This window comes from Lepisosteus oculatus, chromosome 27, assembly GCF_040954835.1.
Source record: "Lepisosteus oculatus isolate fLepOcu1 chromosome 27, fLepOcu1.hap2, whole genome shotgun sequence".
NCBI classification, from domain to species: Eukaryota; Metazoa; Chordata; class Actinopteri; order Semionotiformes; family Lepisosteidae; genus Lepisosteus; species Lepisosteus oculatus.
Genome location: NC_090722.1, coordinates 1533696 through 1554212, shown reverse-complemented (window position 1 = coordinate 1554212; position 20517 = coordinate 1533696). Strand labels below are relative to the sequence as shown.

Here is a 20517-nt window from a genome sequence, read left to right as displayed (position 1 = left end):
TGTCCAACTCGCACTCCCTAAACAGATAGGCGCCAATGGGTGACCATTGATCATGATAGCCAGGCTTAGCTAAGTGCATCCCCCTTTGGGAGCTGTCCTTGGACCTTAAATCACCTTGCATGAATGGTTTCTCTGTGGCTGCACCACAGAGATGAACAGAGAAATGAGGCCTAATTTGGGAAAGCTCAGAAACACTTAATTCTGTCTTATTATTAAGCCTCGCCGCTACATATCCCCCCTTTTTGAAGGCCACGAGGTCCCGAGGCATTGTTGCCTTCAAAACAAAACAGAGTTAAGTGATGTCCCTTGCCATTAGAACATTAACCTTAAATGTCCACATTACTCCTCGAGAATTCATACCGGAACCAGCATTGGGTACAAACAGGATGAATAACATCTGGAGTATGTATAAACATGGTAGGAGACATTATCTAAGTCTAGGAATTACACATCAGGAAGTTCACTGTCAATATCTGATACCTCTGTGGTAGATATTTGGGGAGAAGTCACTTCCTTTCTTTTTAAAATGCTACCTTTGACTCATTCATGCTACCCAGAGTACATCTTGATGTGAGAGTACATCATTCAGAGTACACTGTCAGTCATGATCCAGCTACCTGGCAGTAGTGTTACAATAACAACAGTTCCTGTTCCCAGCCCCCGATAAACCACAACACCTGTGTTGGGTATCTGCTAGGGTGGTTTGGAGGTTTGTTCCATTAAAGCAAACTAACTACCTGTACCTCTTCAGGGCTTACTGTTTCTTGGATTTCTATCCAATTGAATAGTGTGGCACCTGAAGGCATCTTAGACCTCAAGTTTGGTCTTATTGTCTGGTTCCAGACCGTACAATGTTAAGTTACCATGCTGTTCTATGGCCTCCTCGGGAACTTGCAGGGAAACTGTTTGATTAGGTAGCTGCATTGCGGTAGCTGTATCTTGCCCGTCACAAGTCATAGTGTCAGTTAAATGTGGTGTGCTGACCAGCCATTTACTTCCCACCTGCTCTTCATGGGGTTCATTAACCTCCCTCTGCCCATTTGTAGCTTTACACCCTTCATTGGTGAATTGTTTAGACACAGCCAATGGATAGCTTTGGTAGCCATACCCATCTCAAGATTTGGAACCAAATTCAATCTTGGATTGCCTTCTGGGTGAGCTATGAACGATGAGGTTAAAGTCACATGCTCCTCTACTGAGAAGAGTGGAATCAAGTGGGTTGGGATTTGTGCCGTGGTTAGACTGGCTACAGTGGCACTAAACTCCCTTAACAGGTCTTGTGTCAACATTCTGGCCTGTTGCACACAAGCATAAACCCACTGTATAACACCAACAATCATGTCCACTGGTTGGGGAATAAGATTTAACCCTGTTGCATAGGAAATTGCCTGTAGGGTTTTCCCTAAGCTTTCCAACTTTTGCTGCTGTCGATACAGTCTGTCACTACCCTCTGGCATCTCTGACCCCTGCCTTCTTGGGGCAGTCAGGGTGAGAGTGCCAGTAGCACACAAACCTACCAGAAAAAGCAAACGTACAACAGTGGCGGCAGCAATCAGTCCTCCCAAAAGTATTTTCGGGCGGCTGATCCCAGTCATCTCCTTCTGAGTGACTGTTGCCTTTCTAAGCTGGCACAGCGTGTAGATGGTGTCTTTCTCAGTATGCCCTGTGGCATCTTGGGCACCAACATCCTGGAAATCTGGGGAGATCTGACGCAGCGGCTGATGCTGCTCCTCCTTTTCCAGGGCATCTGCTTTTTCGATTTGTTCATGCCTGTGCTCTAGTAACCCTGCAGGGGGCGGTGCAGCGGTGGAGCATGCCTGACCCTCGGCTGAGTGGTCATCTGGAGCACCTGAGTGATCTGGGATTGTTATCCCATTCTCACTGTTCAGGTCCACCCTGCACACTTCCTGATTGAGGAATCCCTCTATCGGCATGTTTACAATCGTTCGCTGGGCTTGGGTGTAGGACACCTGCTCGCTCCCCCTTTCCCTCGCTAGGGGTTCAGGGAGCTGCCCCAGCACTGGGATAGCTAGTTCACTGTCTTTGAACTCACTATCACTCACCAGGCCCATGTCAGTGCAGGCGGGGATTCTGACACCTCTCTTTGCGATGTCCTGCACTGGCAGGCGGGTGACTTTACCATCCAGCTCCAGTCTGGCTGAACCACTGTTGGTCAGACTCAGACTGACAAACTGAGCTGGTGGCTGTAAGAAAACCAGCTCGGCTTTCATTCCCTGTCCCTTCTGGGGGACTGGGTGTGTAGGCAACCCTGACGTTGAGGCAGGAACAATCAGGTCAGTCTCACTCACTACCTGGTAGTCGTGAGAAATAATGTTACCTGACTGCAGGTTCCCTGGGTCACAGCAGAGGGAATCGGCATCTGGGATCAGGTGTGTCCACAGCGCAGTAGTCTCAGCGTCCAGCTGGACCTCCTGTCTAACCTGTGAATGTTGCACCAGGGGCACCTGGCGGTGGCCCTGTGACAGCTGCTCAAGCAGATCCTCACTAATAGAGGACCTCTCAGGGCTAAGGGTGAGGGCTTCATCACCAACCTGCTCTCCTGCCATCTGGATCCCTTCCACCACTGCAGGGTGGTGGTCCTGACCCCTCTTGGGTGCCAGGGTGCACAGGGAAAGCTCCTTTTCATCGCCAGGTGGGGAGATCTGCTCCTCTTTAGGGACGTAAAAGGTGTGTGCTTTACCTGGTGGATCAGGCGGCTGCTTGGAGCACCGCTCCTGTGGCATGGAGGCTGTTGTGACCTCAGCCGGGACACGACTTCCCTGTATATCTGGGGAACAAGGAAATATTTTTATTTCTTGTCCAGAGGGAACAGAAGGAATCTCCGCATAGGCTTCTGTGTTCGGTGGGCACTGTGTGAGCACAGTCTGCCTCTTGGCCCCCCTTTCCTTCTGTACAGAAGGCTTAGGAGCCTTGACCTGTTTCCACACCTTGCCTTTCTGGTGATTCACCAAAGGTTCCTCTCTGAGTCGCATGCCCTTTTCTTTTTCTACCCGTTTGAGCTTGCCGTGTGACATCAAACACCGTTCAACCTCAGTGTCAATCAGTGTCTCACTGGGTAAGATATCTCCCATGGCAGCCTTGAGGTAAAAGCTTCTTGCTTTTCCTCTGCGTTTTACTGCCTGCTCTTTGACTTCAGGGGTGGAGTCAGCACTCGCTTGGGAGTGGCTGACCTCATCCAGGCAGGAACTCTTCCGCTCAATCAGATAGACTGAGGGAGGGAGAGGGGGCGGGTCTCCGCCTCCTCCAGTGGAGAGTATCAGCTCATTCACGCTTCCGGCAGCCTTGGGGAGCAGTTGTCCCTGTCCTAATAAAGCTTGTTCAAGCCTGGCCAGGCGGGCGGCTACTGAATCCTTTTGTTCAGCTTTTTCTAGCCCTTTCCCTCCCCCGGTGTTCTCATGGCACTTAGGACGCTGGGTGCGGTCCTGTGTGAGTGCTTTGGAACGGGGCTTAGCCAGCACAGGAGCCTGTGCTCCTTCGAGCAGGGGGGAATTAACCCTGCTGGCTCTGACGGCGAACGCAGTCGCTTTAGCAACTTTTTGCTCAGAGCGACTTTGGACATCATACTCCCAGGCTTTCTGCACGAATCTCTTGATATCAGTCATTTTCATGGTCTGTGCATCTGTATGCATTAAGATCATCTTTCTGACTGACGGGTGGAGATTCGCAATGAATAAACCCTTGAAATGTGTGTTCTCTTCGCAACCCTCATCATTTCGCCCTGCAAAATAAGTTCGTCTAAGTCTCTCGTAATATTCGCGAGGGGACTCTGCTCTCTCGTGCTTAATGTTAAGAGCGGCGGCTATCGCAGCAGTCGGGTCAATAAACGCACTGTATTCTTCGATAAGTGCTTGACACAGCTGCTCAAAATCATTGCAGACTTCTTTCATCTGCCTAGCCATCCACTCATGTACAGCTCTGCTGGTAGTTTTCCTGACCAGAAACACTTTCTCCTGTTCTGTGGCGTTTGGCAGGTACTGCAGGTAATACCTGAGGTCCTGAATATAACTCTCGATATTATTCTCTGACACTGCGGGGTCAAATCTCTCTATGTCCTTCGCTAGCTCTCTCAGAGAATGGAGATTTATTCTCCTAGCTTCTCCGCTGACGGAGATATGGAAGAGATCGTGGTCAGACTTGTCGCTGCTAGAGAGAGTGCTTAATAGCGACTCGAATTCAGACCTTTTAGCAACCATCGTTAAACTTAAAGAGTATTACTTTTAAGTACGAAATTACAGTTTTACCACAGAAAACCACAAGATCAAGTATGCAATCAACCCGGTAGACCGCAAACGATCACAAAACAATCAAGCACTGCTTAAAGAGCAAGGGGAACTTTTTTTCCTTTCGGCTTTCAGCACACTGTATTGTCGTGTATGAAACCCGCGGCGTTTTATATTGAATTATTCCGCTTGGTTGACTCATTTCAGTCTTGCCACGCCCGTGCCAGGGACGCCAAATAAATGTAGAGAAAACCGGTTCAGGGACGCCAAATATGTAATCATAGTGGCTCTCTGAAGGCACCAGTTCTGTAGGGTTTGGGCATTTACTGAGACAATTATTAATTGTAGCAGTAAATCACAAAGTTGATTCTTTTGGTGGCTTTAGAATCCAACCATGCGATATAACTCAAACAACGCGCACACACAGGTACTAATACACGAGGATACATTTAATAATACATAGAATATGCATATAAACCTAACAGATCTTATCGAGAGGGTTATCAGAATACAAAAGATATATATTCAATCAGTTACAAAGTGTTACACATATCAAGAGGAAATACGTTCAGTATATCATTCATTAAGACCGTTTCGTAAAGTGAACTTGGTTACAACTTCTACATTAGATACTCAAACAAGTACATAACTCTTAGGAATTAAATTGATATCAACTGGTTGGGATAACAATTGAATTCTCGAGCTGTAATGCATTGAAGTTGAATACTCATCCAATTTTTGGGGATTCAGATCTCCTGCGGGCACAAAGGAACAGTTGCAGGCTGTTGCTGTCCAATCCGCGCTCTCTGGCTCGGTGCCAGGCTGTGCTGTGCGGCTTGCGACGGTGTGCTGCTGATACTCACTGTTGGCTTTAACTAGCAAAGTTTGTGCACAGGAGAAAAGATGACTGTGTGTCCCAGCAAGTCAGGAAGAGGACCGGTTCGTTCCTAATGAAGAGCTAGTTCTGAATAGTGATTCAGCTGTCCACAGTTCCGACCTGTTCACGAGGCCTACTGCTGGTTACTCTCTGGCAACCTCCACTCTAGACTCTTAGAACAGAGGAAAGTTCTGGCACTCGGACACACTGGCCGTTCCGTGGTTGTCCGGGCTGAGTCTCAGGATGGTCAGGAGGCGCGCTGCGAGAATGTCCTGCCCTTGGGAGCCTTCTGCTCCTGGGCCGTCCTGCCCTGGAATTCTCCTTTGAATTCCCTTTAGAATCTTGTCTGAATCTTGTTGAATCACTCAGGCTCTCTGTGTTGCCTGTTTTTACCTGGAGGAACTTCAGCTCATTGATTGGCTGAAAGTTCCATGGGCATCAGAGTCCCACGTGGGTTACTCGGCCCTACCAGTCCCTGATTGGTTGATCAAGGTGAGATATGAGTCACTTAAGCCTGACACTTAGTAATGCAGTCCAGATGTCCAACTCGCACTCCCTAAACAGATAGGCGCCAATGGGTGACCATTGATCATGATAGCCAGGCTTAGCTAAGTGCATCCCCCTTTGGGAGCTGTCCTTGGACCTTAAATCACCTTGCATGAATGGTTTCTCTGTGGCTGCACCACAGAGATGAACAGAGAAATGAGGCCTAATTTGGGAAAGCTCAGAAACACTTAATTCTGTCTTATTATTAAGCCTCGCCGCTACACTGATTTAGGTTTACCTTCCTTTAGGTTTAATTTCCAGTGGAATGGAAATTAAATTGTCAACACAGGAGCCCCTAAAGGAACGTCTGAATTCTAATCTAGGTCTAGTGATAGTTGCAATACTCTGTCTATTCACACTCATAGCTGGTTCTGGATAGTAATGTGATTGATGGGATGCCGTGTGGTAGAGAACCTGGGTCGGTACAGGAGGTGAACTAGAGCTGGGAGTACAGACAGCACGCGATTTAAGATCACATGGCTGAGGCCTGGTTGGTGCTCTTAGTAGTCAAGCAAGCAGCTTCTCTGCTATATTTTGGGATAGACTTAATGATCCCCTCTGGTTAAGGTGGAGACCGTCCCATTTATAAAAGCCATTCCCAAAAAATGTCCCAATTATTAATAAAGGTGATTCTATTGTATGCAACCAGTGATTTAGGGAGTATAGCCTACTATAGGGTATGTCCCCTCTGTATAAGATTGGTAAGGGACCAGACACAACTAAATTCCAAAATTTTTCTCTGTGCTCTTTTGCACATTTATATCATTTGTTCCAGCGTGAACAACCAAGGTGGAAGATTCATTACTGGAAAATGTGTCTAGTTTCGCCTCAATGTCAGAAACTCAGGCCCCAGGAAGGCATTTTACAGAGACCACTGCTTTGTGATGGTTAGGATTTCTAACATTCCTGATTATCAAGTCGCCAATTATGAGCACCTTTTCTGCATCAACAGACGCACTGCCTAAAGCAGAGAACCTATTGTTGAGTCTGATTGGTGACTGGTGTGCAGGGGGTCTAGTCCTTGAGCTCTTAGACCCCTGTCTGCGACCCAGGGCTCACGTGTGGTTCCTGCTGGTGCCGGCGCTGACCTGGAGACAGCTGGGCCAGGAGGGACTGCAGCCACTTCTGAAATGACTGAGTGTTATGACTGAGCTGAATCTATCCATCCCTCAACCTGGTTAATATCTAATAGTGTGCTAATGCACCCCTCCAAAATGGGAATTCTGTCCTACAACTCTACTATAACTAAACATTTCTGGCATTTAAAATTATCAACACAGTGAAGACGTGAGCTGTACATGGCTTCACGCTCGTGACAAGTCAACGTATTGCTCACAGGCCAGCAGCAACACTCACTAGGTACCACAGAACTCTTTTACCAACTTCTTGTACTGGAATACAATCCACCTCTGCTAACTGGCAGAATGGGGAAATGAAAGACGCAAGGAAGTCCTGCACTTCATGAACAGAAGCGACAATTCATTTCTCCTGAGATCTGCACTCTGTACATGGTCTTCTAGTGAATACAAACCACCCATAAGTTAAGAGGCTTGAACTCCTTCCTGCTCAGACCGTCATGTTCACACAGTAATAACTCGATCTGCCCAGGAGAAACAACACTAGAACAATCCGATCTGTGTGACCGAGCCTCAGCACGTCCCTGCCTAGTCCAGTAAACAGCTATGACTCTTGAATCCGCAGTGGAAAAAGAAGCTCAGAAGGTGAGATTTTTTCTTCGCTTCGTACTTGAGCACTTTAAGTCAGTAAAATTGGAACGCGCTCCTGACTGCCGAATGTTACGTCACAATCCTGCTGCCACTACGTGACACATGCGCATAATCAGTGATTACAATCATTAATATTATTAATTGATTGAAAGTTATTATACAACTTAGTATTCTTCCTGCTCTCCCCACAAGCAAATGGTTCTCTTATTTCCAGTGTCAGTTGGAAAGTGTGTGAAGACACAGAGCAGCGCTTCTTCTTTATGACATGACCTCAGACATGCGTCTCCCCACGATCACTTCAGAGTGCGGCTTCCTCCCACTTTCCACAGACCTCCTGCTTTGTCTTTCACGCTACACCATCACCGTGGCTTTTCCTGATCATAAAAATCTCCAACCAAACCAAACCAAGACAATTCATGTTCATTTGCTGCACCGATTGTATGAAAGAATGATCTAGATTTGCAACAGACAGATCTGTCTGCTATACTGTGCATTATAATGTTCCTGCTTCATTCCCTCACACACAGACCTCGTGCTCTCAACAATCTGTAAAAGCACATCACACTTTCAGAGCAGCTCGACTCCCAGCACACTGCAGCAGGGCCGCAGTGTGAGAAATCCCTGTGGGCCAGGAGAGCCAGAGACCTGCCGCTGTGCCGCAGGAGGTCAGCGGACTGATGGGTGGACAGACTCGCCGGTTTGGGCTGAAGCTGAATCACATGAGCTCTCCTGCGCCCCTCTGTCTCTCTCCTGCACTTCACTGCTCTGTATTCTGTACTTCTGTGTGAAACAGCTTGTTTCCAGCTTCTCCTGTCTGAACACTTGCAGACTGAAGACAGAAAAGCGCTTCATACACTTCAGTGTTGGTTCAGCACCATTCATACATTCTGGAATGAAAACCAGCTTCTGTACACGTTGTGTAATTTATTTAAACACAAAGTTGTGTGTGGAGGAGAGAGAGAGGTGTGCTGTCTGGTCCAGAATGAGCTGGGACGCCCAGGTGTCTCTGCAGTGGCTGGGGAGGGGCGCCCCGACTCCAGAGTGCTGCTCAGGGTCGGGTGAAGAGCCCCATGGCTTCAGCAGCCCTCTCCCGCACCTGCGGCTCTGGGTCCTGCAGCAGGACCCTCAGGGCTGCGGGAGGAAAGAGACGAGGCTGTTACTCGGGTTTCTGCAGTCCTGCTCAGCTCCTGACACACAGCTGCAGTGCTGATCCAGCTCTTGCCCAGCAGGTGTGAGTTAGGAGACACTGTGCAGAGCAGCAGGTCTGGACCTCATGCAGTGGGGTTAAAGAAGGAGTGTGAGATCCTTTCTGTGTGACATCTGTGTTCTCTTCAATTTCAGAAGGAACAGTAGTCAAAAATGTCAAACTATGAAGCTGGAAGAAACGGCCACGCTGTAATTCACAGACCGCACAAGTCTCTAAAAAGAATAAAATAAAGCAGAGCTACTACAGATGTGCAATTCCACAAAAACCTGCTAAACAGGCCAACTATACATTTTTCATCTCCATGCTCTGAACTTCTCAAAACTTTGTACACTGGGTATCTATGGTGTGAGAGGCTACAGCCAGAATTTCTGGTTAAACAGACTCTAAACTACTAAATACTAAGCCACTGAAGCTAAGCAGGTGTGAGCCTGGCCAGTAACTGGATGGGAGACCCCCTGGGAAAAACTAAGGTTGCTGCTGGAAGAGGTGTTAGTGGGGCCAGCAGGGGGCGCTCACCCTGTGGTCCATGTAGGTCCTAATGCCCCAGTATAGTGACGGGGACACTATACTGTAAACAGGTGCCGTCCTTAAGATGAGACGTCAAACCGAGCTCCTGACTCTCTGTGGTCATAAAAAAACCAGGGTGTTTCTCGAAAAGAGTAGGGGTGTAACCCCAGCGCCCTGGCCAAATTTCCCATTGGCCCTTACCAATCGTGGCCTCCTAATAATCCCCATCTATGAATTGGCTTTATCACCCTGCTCTCCTCCCCACTGATAGCTGGTGTGTGGGGAGCGTTCTGGCGCACTATGGCTGCCGTCGCATCATCCAGGTGGGGCTGCACATTGGTGGTGGTGGAGGGGATCCCCATTACCTGTAAAGCACTTTCAGTGGAGTGTCCAGAAAAGTGCTATATAAGTGTAAGCAATTATTATTATTAATTATTATATACTGTACAAGAACAACTGGTCAACATACTGGACACAAAACACAAGCATCGTTACCTCGCTGAGCTCTTCTCAGAGCGAAACAAGAGCAGAGTCTCCTCTGCAGCTGCTGCACTTGGAGGCCTGAAACACAGAGGGGTTGAACAGCAGAGCTCCTGCACACACAGCACCACACAGGATACTGCACCAGCGCACACTGCCAACACTCTGAATGGAGAGCAGCTCATGGAAATGTGTTTCCTGGTGACATTGGTAAGTCTGATTAACCTGCCTCATTACTGACAGAAAAATGCATTTCAAACACTAGACAGAAAAAGGCTGAAAGTGGTGCCCAGTGTCCTGCTGCCGAAATGAGACTACTGTAGCTAGACATACTAGAGCCTTCTAACTAGAGGCCTTTTACTAGTGTGACATATCAGAGCCTGAGTCCTTTGAGAAAACCCCAGTGATCAAACACCTTCAGACTCAAACCTGTTTCAAGGGAAACCTACAGAGTAGCGTTTTAATGCATGAATTCCCATCCCGGCAATACCCTCATCACTAACCACAGCACAACTCACTTTTACCAGTGGAGCATCATCTCTACACTGAGCCTCAATCACTCTTCTCATTGTCACTGAGCTCTTACCAATGAAGATGGCAGCACTTTCCCGAACCCAGGCCCTTCTGCTCTGTGCACCCTGGAGTGCAAGCCTCTGGGCCAGGCTGAACTGCCCACTCGTTATCTGGACACAGGGAATATTGCAGGGCAGTGTGAGACAGCACGCTACTACTGTACAGGAGCCCCCATGTGAGAGACAGCCCTCCATTACACATAAACACCTCTAATCCATCTAATGAGAGTGTATGAACTCATCAGCACTACTGTGATTATAATCTGGATATAAACTGCTACTCACTGTAATTAGTGCTCAGTGTAAGTCTGGTTTAGCACAAATATATTTCCTAAATCTGACACAAGTCTTCGTGTGCTTGTGTCCCAAAAGCAGGGTGTGCTCTCCTCTCTCACCAGCAGCCCAGAAGCCAGCCCCAGGAGAACCTCACTCACCAGGATCCTGCACATCTCCTTCATGGACAGCACACATTCCAGGGTGAAGTGCTGTAGGACTGTCCAGCAGGCCTGGGGAAATCCACATTGTCAAAACCAGTTTATCTTGAAACAGAGCCCAAATTAAACAGAAACTACACAAATGTCACAAAATAGAAGCCAGCCCTGAAACCCCTTGACACATCCTTGATAGTAACCCTCTGAATGTTTAGATTTACAGGCTACAAGTTCGTACTGACTGTAGGGTTTTTTTTCTTCGCCAATTGCAAAGCTGGTCAAACACTGGATAGGTGACAAGTATCAATATCAAAGAAGGACGTGAGAAGACCCATAGTCCCACAGGCTCAGCCCAGCCAGCGGCAGCTCTGTGTCTTTACCTGGATGACCTCTGGGCTGGGGTCAGTCAGGTTCAGCAGCACGCTGACCAGGGAGCTGTGGACCTCTTTGTTGAGCCGGGCTTTCTCAGAGCCCAGCCTGACCAGCTGCCCCAGCAGAACCACTGTGACTCTGCGGACCTCCGGGCTCTCCTGTAACACAGACACAGGACAAGAGGGAAACTTTACACACAGACGCACAAACTGTCACCACTTATTTCTCTTCTCAGGGCTGGAGTCTGAGCCCACTGTCACTGTAGCTCAGTAGCTCAAAGAACAAACACTGTAATCATGGATATCCAATTGATTACAATTACAAACGTTATATTTAAATGTAATAGACAAAAACAAATGACACAATATTTGAATAAATAACATCCTTAAAAAACTTACACTTTCCAAGCAGGGCCTGGCTCTACAGTACACAAAGGGCACCAGTGCTTTGGCTTGACTCTTGTCCGCGATGGACAGGACAGTGATCAAGCCCAGTAGAGCCCGCAGAACAACTGGCTCAGCTGGGGTCTCCTGCTTTGTCAGGGCTGAGCTCTGAGCTGCCAGCTGCTCCTCTGTGTGTCTGTGGATCTGAAGACAGGAGGACACCAGTCGGCCTTCATTCCCAGTACTGCTGGGACAAGGGTTACACTGAGGGAGGGTCATGCTGGTCGCTGCTGGTCAGCAGAAGGGACAGCTAAAATTGACGTGCTAGCCAGCCACATCTGAAGATAATTGTCCACCACGCCTGCCTCAGGTGGTTCAAGCTACACAAGCCCTTGGTCTGGCAGCGCTCAGGAACTCGGCCAAAAGTCTCAAGCTTCTCCCTGTCTTCCGACTTTGCTCCTCGGATACTGGCCCCTAGCTTCACCCTGCCTTTGTTGTCTAGATTACCCTCTTGTGCTTGTGTGCTGTGTCTGTCTGTTTACAGACTGTACTTATTACCATCAGCTCTGAGTTTGGAGTTTGCTGTGTGCTGAGCCTCTGTGTTCACCCAGCTTTGATCTGGCCTGTTCTGGACGTGGCTTTGGGCTGCTGGTCTGCACCACGCTTTTCTGTGCTCACCAGCCTGTCCCTGTGCTGCAAACAGGGAGCTGTTTGCTCACACAGCCGCTTGCCTGTTTGCTGGTGTCTCTCTGCCTGCTCTTGGGCAGCGACATATTACAGGGAGACAGTACCTCCGTGCTGTAGCTGTCAGCTGTCTGACTATCTGTCCTCTGCTCAGTTAGAAACACCAGCAGATTGGCTCTATAGTCACTTACATCCAGTTCTGGATCATCCACCTTCATCTCCCTCATCAGGCCGAGATGATCACCCAGGTCCTTCACGGTCTCCGAGACCACCTGGCTGGTACTGAGGACCTGCCACACCTCCGGGAGTGAGCTGTAAAATACATCCCCAGCTGTCAGTGCAGGGCTCTGCATTCAAACTCATTCTCAGAGCTAAAATACACAAACACTGACGCCACAACACAGTGCTGTTGTTGTGATGCTTTTATCATTGCAAAGAGCTTCTCACTGTTAGAATTGTGCTCTACCTCTCAGAGGGAGAAATGAGGGTCACTAGGGACTGGATGGTCTGTCTGAGGTCCTGTGCAGCCAGATATAATATCCCCTCCCTCAAACTCTCTTCCAAGCTGTCATCCAGAGTATAACTACTGCCGAAGAATTGCAGCAGGTCAAGAGCCTACAGGGAACAAGAACAGCAGGTCAATCTCAGACAGATCACATGAGCTCTGTTACACTGACTGTTGAAGTTGTCCACTACTGCCCCTTTGTTGCAGTTCTCAGTGCTGTCTTCAGAGACAGGACACAGGATCATGTCACTAGGTGTGAACAAAGGAGTCATTTTTCTGAATACTTCTGGAGCAGTGTTTCCAAAAAGCTAAAAACACAACTGTATTGATCAATAGCAAAACAGTTTCCCGTCCAATCACTTCTCAAAAACTATCTGTTCTCCGATTCACAGTGACAGGATACAGCTTGTCCAGAGCATCCGTGTAGGAAAACAGCAGACAGGCGGCTTCGTCAGACACACTGACCATCATTGTCGCCAGGAGCTTGGCCTTGGCAGGGAAGCTGGGAGCTCCGGAGGGACGGGCGCTGCGCACTGCCTGTGCCATCATGCCCACACTGCGGCACAGGCTCAGTCTGACACTGGGCTCCTGCAGGGGGACACACAGCAGCTCACTCACTGACAGCCAGACGCCACCTCACCTCCACCAGCCCTGGGCTGTGATGGACACTCACAGCCTGGACAGCCTTGGACACAGTATCCCTGTGTCCTCCTCCCCAGAACAATCCAATCAGGTTGAAGTATAATTAACAATGTCTACCCAGACACTGCAGGAAAGTAGCAGAACAAATAAGGAAGAACTTTTGCCTGAGAGTTGTTATGAATACCTCCCTGCGTTAGAGAAGCACATTACAGAATGTATCAGTGGTTGAATACACTCTTCAGACAGGAGCTGTGAGGTTCTCTCTGTCAGATCTCTTGTTCTTAAAGGAGGACATGTTGCCTACCTTCGTGGTGACATGGTGTCTCAGTCTCTCCATAAAGTCAGTGTCCATTCTCTGCAGTAGATCCTCTGCAGGTGCTTTAAGTGCAACTTGCCCATAGCACAGAATCAGGGCACAGGTGAAATCACTCTGCAGTAACAAGCATGACAATCCAGATCAAGGTGCTGAAACTTGTAGGTAGAAGCTGACATTAAGAGCAGCTTCTGTTTGTCTGTCAGGACTCTGATGCAGTACACCTACCCTAGAGCCCTGCTCATTGCAGGGGAAGGCTGGGTCAGTCAGCTGGGTCTCCAGTCTCTTCAGCACAGACAGCACCACATCCAGGTGCACACTGGCACACAGCCCCATCAGCACTGCCAGATCCTGGGACACCAGACAGGCATCAGAGCACTCTTACAACACCCACAAGGGCATCATGCACACTCTCTCATGGACTGCTGTTCTAATGCCATGATAAAATGAGCCGAGTCATCAATATCCGTTCAACTGAATGAATAAGGGCTTCAGCAGTCAGATACACGGCACTTCTGTGTTGCCATGAGCTGTGGAGAGGGGTAGATCACAGCACTGAGCTGCTGTCATTGATGAGGCTCCTGAGGGCTTCACTACTGTAACGTCTCTCTGTGCAGGTGAGCGGGCTGCTGTCCCCATTACCTGGGCGTGGACCATGGTCAGCAGCTGCTCCAGCTGGGATTCCAGCACTGGTCTGGCCTTCGGCACTGCTGCCCCCACAAGCACACTCAGACTCTGAAAGAAGAGCACGTTGGAGTCAATCTGGAGAGGCACTGCTGCTTCCTCAAGAGGCCTCACTCTCTCAGTGTATGCAATAACACGTTAGCATTAGGATTTTGGTAGTTTGATCACACACAAAAATCTGACAGAGCAGGATAACGCCTCCCCTGGACTCTACCCCTGGCAGATCCATCTTGTTCACACCCTTCCACAATCACATGGGGCACCACAGACCATAATCCTCTTCTGCACTGGGCCTCACCAGCACATCACTGGAGCTTGTGGACAAAGGGACACTGGGAAAGTGCTACTAGTGATTGTTTGGATCTACAATTTAAGGAATCAAAATCCATTTTCTAAAAGAAACGGACCTCGCAATCCACAACCTGTACACCTAAAGGCCCATCGTCGGTCACAGCCCTACCTTGTTGATTCTGGAGTAGCTGATGTCCAGCTCAGCTGCAAACAGTGGCTGGAAGGCCTGTAAAACTGCTGGCAGCTCACTCTGAAGCTTCTCCTCAGGGAGCAGGCAGCACATAGCTGCCAGGGCCAAGACAATGGCCTCCGTCACCTTCAGACAGAGCAAAACACAAACACCGTCATCCTCAAGGAAAGGATTCAGTCACAGGAAAGCAAACTTGTCTAAAACCACAGACAGTTAGAACAGCTTTGAGCAATGAATAAAACCTGCTTCATAAGTACACCCTATTCAACTTTGCTTACTGTGATCTGAACCCTGGACCCTGATACCCTTCCCTAATACCTGCATGGACACATCTTTTCTTGGCATTCAAGTCCATTCTTTCCTCCAGAACATCTGAGAATTCAGGATGATTAATAAGATGTCAAATAACCTACACTGGATTAAAGATCCCATACCTTTGGCTCAGAAGATGGCAGCCATCTGTGCACTATATCAAAACTTATGATGACCTGGCTTGAACAGTCCTGAACACACTGCCCGGGACCCTGGAATTTTGCCCAGCTCTCATACAGGCCTTCCAATGCTGACAACACAAGAGAGGAACAGCCTGCTACACTCTTCAGCTACATCAAAGCAGTCCTGTAGTTCAGTGGGAAGCGGTCTGAACAGGGCTTGTCAGTGGATTGCCAGTGGAACCAAGCATTGATAACAACTGTCCCCCTAAATGAGACAGCTTGCACACTTACCAAAAGCCATCATTGCCTTCATTTTATCAGTCACAGCAAGGGGAAGAACAGGCACCAGCAGGTCCAGAAGTCTCACTATATCCCTTGCTATGTCACGACCTTCAAAGAAAACACATTTCACACTAGGTAGGAACCAAGGCTCATGATAACACTAGAGACTCAGAAGCGGCATGAGTAACAAACACTGAGCCTTCATAATAAGCTCATGTATCAGGGCTTGAATGGACAGATACGAGCAGTATCATGAAGTTTGAAATACAGCACAGTAAAAAATCTGGAATATATCTGTGCAGATCACACCCCATTAGCAGCACAGAACTTACTGCAGTTGCGGGAGATATCTCCTACAGCATTCAGCAGCGTGTGGTGAGGGAGCACTCCGGGCTGGAAGAAGGACAGCACCATATCCATGGTACTGTCGTAGTGGTCTCTCACCACACAAACGACAATGTTGCTGGCTGGCTGTTGCCAGTCAGGCAGCCATTTCTGAAACAACAGTAAAAAGAGATCAGAGTGACTTGGGAGTCGATAGTATTGGAGTTGAAGCTGCAGCTTGGATCAAGCCAATGAGCACACAAGTTAACATACAACGATTTGCTACCATTAGATGCATCACGTGTGCTACAGGCAAGGAAACAGACCACAGCACTGCAGCAAGACAACAGTTCGATAGATTGAAATTAAAGGGATTTACATACCGGTGACATCGTCATCTCATTCAAGGCCGTCGAGACGGTGCTCTTGGCCAAGGACTCATCCAGATGCTGCGCAGATGTTTTGCGCAGCAGCTTCTCCACTGCCTGGAGGACAGCAGAGCGATGGGCAGTTGTCACCTAGAGCAGGGAAGAACCAAAGCCAGGGGTGAGACTGCTGCTCTCATCACAGCACCAAGAGTGTCTGTTCAAAGGCTTCTCCTTCAGGGCCAGTCAGCCTGGCCAACGGGCACTGAGGGTGAAACAGCAGAACCACCCCAGCTCACCACACGAGGGAGTGGAAACACACAGAGAAACCCCAGGCTTCCACTCAAGCACATCTGTCAAGATGACAACACGTTAGGGCTTATCTTTTGACTTATAGTTGTAAGAAACAGGAGAGACAGTATCTTGGAGCACACTGGGCTCCTGATTAGAGTGCGTTTGCAACGAGTATGTCAGGAGGTGTGTAGGGAGCTCCTTCATGTTACCTGGGGGCTCTCGAGGAATCCCAGGATGACTGGCAGTGTCCCCTTGGTGTTCCTCTGCAGGAGGGAGAGCAGCTCTTCTATCAGGAGCTTCCCAGATTCCTCATCAGAGCTGCTCATTCCCTCCAGAACAGCCAGGACCTCATCTACAGCAGACACACAGACAGGGGAAACACTGGTGTCGCCGCAGCACAGACTTCTAGGGAGAAAACTCTAAAACTGACCTGTTGTCTGAGGGACCTATAACCCTACTGACACGTGTCTGAGAATTAGAAAGATCAAAATGATTTTTGATCCACAGCCCGTAAAGGCTGGGACTCTTTCACCCCGGACAGTTTTCCAGTAGAGAGGAATACAGATCTGCTCTAAGGGCAGGAGGCTTCAGAGTGCAGGGTGTTGTTTTCATGGTCCTGAATAACAGCTGCAGCCACTGGGACTTCTGAACCCTGAAGAGCCCACAAAGAGAGCTGCTCTCTGGGTCACATCAGTCCTGTTAGCAGCTGCTCCTCCGCAAACAGAGGATCTCAGTGTTGAAGAAGAATCAGGCAGCAGCTCTGCTCCCAGGTGGAGAACCTCCTTCTGCTGCTCTAAGGGGATTAGAGCCTCTAATTCAGCGTCTCTCACACCCAGTCAAAAGGACTTGGACAGATCTTCATCAATATACATTTGCTTTTCCCAAAGTTACAATTAAATGTAAATGAAAGAACAATTGCAGTACATCACTCAGACATAGCTCATTTCATAACCACTGTGAGTTACTCATTTTAAACACTTTCAATAGTTTCATACCTTACATGGATGTTAGTCTTCTTAAAAATACTCTCATACTAAATTATTTTATTTTATATCTTATTATTTTAGCTTAAATCTTCTGTTTATTTTTGCTCAAATCATCATTAGTTGAAAAGATGAGGAGACTGCTGTTGCTTTCCCTGCCTCGAGCTGAGGAGACCTGCAGGGTGACAGCGAAGAGCCCCTCAGGTCAGTCAGAGCTGAGCCCAGGGATGGAGTCCCAGTGGAAAGGGAAGCCAGGAGTCAGTGTGTGGGGGGACTGGCTTCAGGGGGCACTGGTCTAGATCCAGCTGTGTCATACCTGGCCCGGGGCACTGGCAGCCTGTGCGCTGCACACAGGAGGAGAGCCACTTCACCCTGCTGGGCTCACAGCTGCACTCCTTCGGGCTCATCTTGGACCTGTCAGTCAGCCAGTAGAACAGCACAGTGAAGCAGGGAGCTGGGCGGCGCTTCTCACACACTGGGAGTCAAGGTACTGCTGACAGGCCAGTGCAGACCCACTAGACACCACAGAACTCTCTCTAACCAGCTGGTCCTACTGGAATACAACCCAACAGGCTGAAGGGCAGACACGGGATATTGAGAACACAAGCAAATTCTTCACATCAGTGAAAGCAGAGACAGGAACAGAAGCAGCAATGAATTCCTGTTCAGATCTGCACTCTGGGCTTTAATAAAACTCCAGCAGGTTAAGAGCTTTTAACCCCCTCTCACTGAACACCGTGTTAACACAATAACCGCTCGATCTGCCCAGGAGAAACAAGAACAATCGGATCCGCGATACGGAGCCTCGGCAGGTCCCTACCTCGTCCGTAAACCACCAGGATCTTCAGTGAAAAGACAGAGAATATTGACAAGCCGTGTCGAGCTGAAGTGTTTTCTTCGCTACGAGCATCAGCGCTGAGCGACTCAGCAGCACCGGAGCGCTTTCCCGGACCGCAATTGTTGCGTCACAATCCCGATGTGTCGACGTCACGCTCACGTTTAATAAGTCATTATAATCACTATATTTAATTATAAAATTACAATTTTATATGCTTTCTGATTTTTCCCAACTCTACCAACGGAAGCACTAATTGTCTGATTTCCAAAGTGTCAGCCGGAAAGTTTCAGAAAACACGGAGCGGAGCGTCTTGCTCACGATATGACGTCAGACACCCCTTCCTCCCTCCATCCAGACTCGCCTCTCCCTCCTCTCTCACACGACTCGCTCATCAGGGCTTCTACTGTCACTCCAGTCTCCTGCCAGACCTCTCCCAGACACAGCCTGCTCATTAGTCCTCCTGTGACCCAGACTCGCCCTGCAGATCTGCTCTCCGGCTCCTCCTCATGGTCACTCCGCTCGCTCACGCACAGACCTTGTGCTCTAACCAGTCCGCAGCGACACATCTGGTCTTGAAGCAGCTCGTCTTGCAGCGCCCTGCAGCAGCGCCACGGTGTGTGAAGCCCTGCGGCCGGGAGCAGCAGAGACCCGTCGCTGGGCCGCAGGAGGTCCGAGACTGACGGTCCTGCAGACCCGCTGGTTCTCATAGCGGCGGAGCGGGGCTGCAGGTCTGCCCTCGGCTCTTCTCCGCAGTGACAGGAGGCAGAGAGAGCCGCGCCTCAGGAGCCCCACACGCCTCCACAGGGATCAGCCGCAGGGAGACGATCGCTCCTCCGACACACAGCCGCTCACAAATAACGGCTGCGCTCCTCTCGCGCCCTCAGCGGAGCGGGCAGCCGCGAGCCGGAGCCGGAGGAGGCGGAGACGCCGAGCGCTCGGAGCTGCGACTCAGCCAATCAGAAGCCGCTATCAGCAGGGGGCGGGGCCTGAATGAAGAACAAGAATACAGTAGAAATATTTTATACTATTAATATAATAATAAAACAGTTGCCTATGAAAATGCTTGTCAGATGCACCTCAGTTCAGCTGGATCCATTTCTGTGTGAAACAGCTTGTTTCCTGTCTTCATGACAATGAAAAAAAAGTTTAAAGTTTAAACGGTTTTTTCCTCATTTGAATGAAACCCAAATGGCTGGAGGTTTAACAGCAGGATATGCAAGATGTGTTTCTTCCAAGTGGTCATTTTCCTTCTGCTTCTAAAACCAACTGAACTCCGATAATTTTTTTTTCAGTACATTCATTTCACCAGATGAGTAGTATCAAAAATCGGCTGCACATAAAATGAGCACTTCTGTCAGAACTCGTCAGTTTAACCTACTGCTGAACAGGCAAAGTAAGCTTTCCTGCAGGCAGTCACTTTCCTGCAGGCCGACCTAATGCGGCAAGGGCGCCCGCCTGAGCCCCCGTTGCGTTACAATACATTTAAACTATAGACGTTATAACACAGCCAAGACAAGACATAGTGCAAACAGTGCAGTACCTTAAAGTGCAGGTGCTAATTTGAGCTGTTTATGATCCAGACTGCCCTGGGGAAGAAATTGTTTTTGAATCTATTGGTCAGTGTTCTGATACTGCGATACCTCCTACCAGAACCCAGGGGTGAAACCAGATCGTGGCCAGTTTAGGTCCCAGTTTCTGTGAGACACCCCCAGACTGTCCTGATTTGAGTCTCCTGTGGGACGGGTGGTGACTCGAGTTTGGCAGCAGAGCAGCTGTGTGCTGGGCTGATTCCTTACCTTGGCCTCGGTCTGGCTCAAAGCCCTCAAGCCCAGAACAGACACACTGATGGTCACACGCAGCTGGAGAACCGCAAACACTATCAGACCGATATCCAGTCCCTGCAAAAGCATCTGGAGACAAAGCAAAGGAGACAGTGAGTGAAGCTGAGGCCAGCCTCACACTGTGAGCTGCAGGTGAGGCTCTCCAGGCCTGCTTCTGGTGAGCCCTGCTGTAGCTCAGCCCCAGTCCTGCTCCTGGATCCCCAGGGCGTCGGTGAGGTTTCCAGGGGTCTTCGAAGCAGCAGCTCCCGAAGAGCTGGAAGAAGCTGTAAAACTGGTCCAATTAAGCCAATAATGAGCTAATTGAGGTCACTGATAGTCCAGCTGGACTGAAATCCTGCAGACACACAGAACTGGGGACCCTGGTCACAGGTTTTCATTCCTGCTGAGCTCTTAGTGTATCGATGGAGCCGTTTGCTGAGCTGATCAGCTGAGACTCCAAGTTAGCTCTTCGATCGAACATCTACAGCCCTTTAAGCACCTGAAATGGGGAGTAAAACACCAAAC

The 20517-nt window shown here is 49.1% G+C and overlaps 1 protein-coding gene across 12 annotated transcripts; it reads right to left on the bottom strand.

Annotated features, from left to right (window-relative positions):
- Positions 1–8130: 8130 nt before the first annotated feature.
- Positions 8131–19098, bottom strand: LOC138225258 (uncharacterized). Of its 12 annotated transcripts, none has more exons than XM_069184791.1 (20): positions 18155–19097; positions 17651–17907; positions 16561–16703; positions 16076–16210; positions 15701–15863; positions 15378–15476; positions 15087–15214; positions 14632–14778; positions 14130–14222; positions 13716–13838; positions 13479–13604; positions 12998–13120; positions 12494–12642; positions 12219–12339; positions 11359–11547; positions 10969–11118; positions 10592–10663; positions 10172–10268; positions 9601–9666; positions 8137–8522 (listed from the first exon to the last, which is right to left on the bottom strand). In XM_069184791.1, the coding sequence occupies exons 2-20, from the start codon at positions 17739–17741 to the stop codon at positions 8440–8442; spliced, it is 2298 nt and encodes a 765-aa protein (XP_069040892.1). In that variant the 5' UTR covers positions 17742–17907; positions 18155–19097; the 3' UTR covers positions 8137–8439. The 12 variants fall into 12 exon arrangements, with proteins under 12 accessions (XP_069040900.1, XP_069040897.1, XP_069040892.1 ...); XM_069184792.1 differs by having other exon boundaries at positions 17651–17887; XM_069184793.1 differs by having other exon boundaries at positions 17651–17884.
- Positions 19099–20517: the final 1419 nt, after the last annotated feature.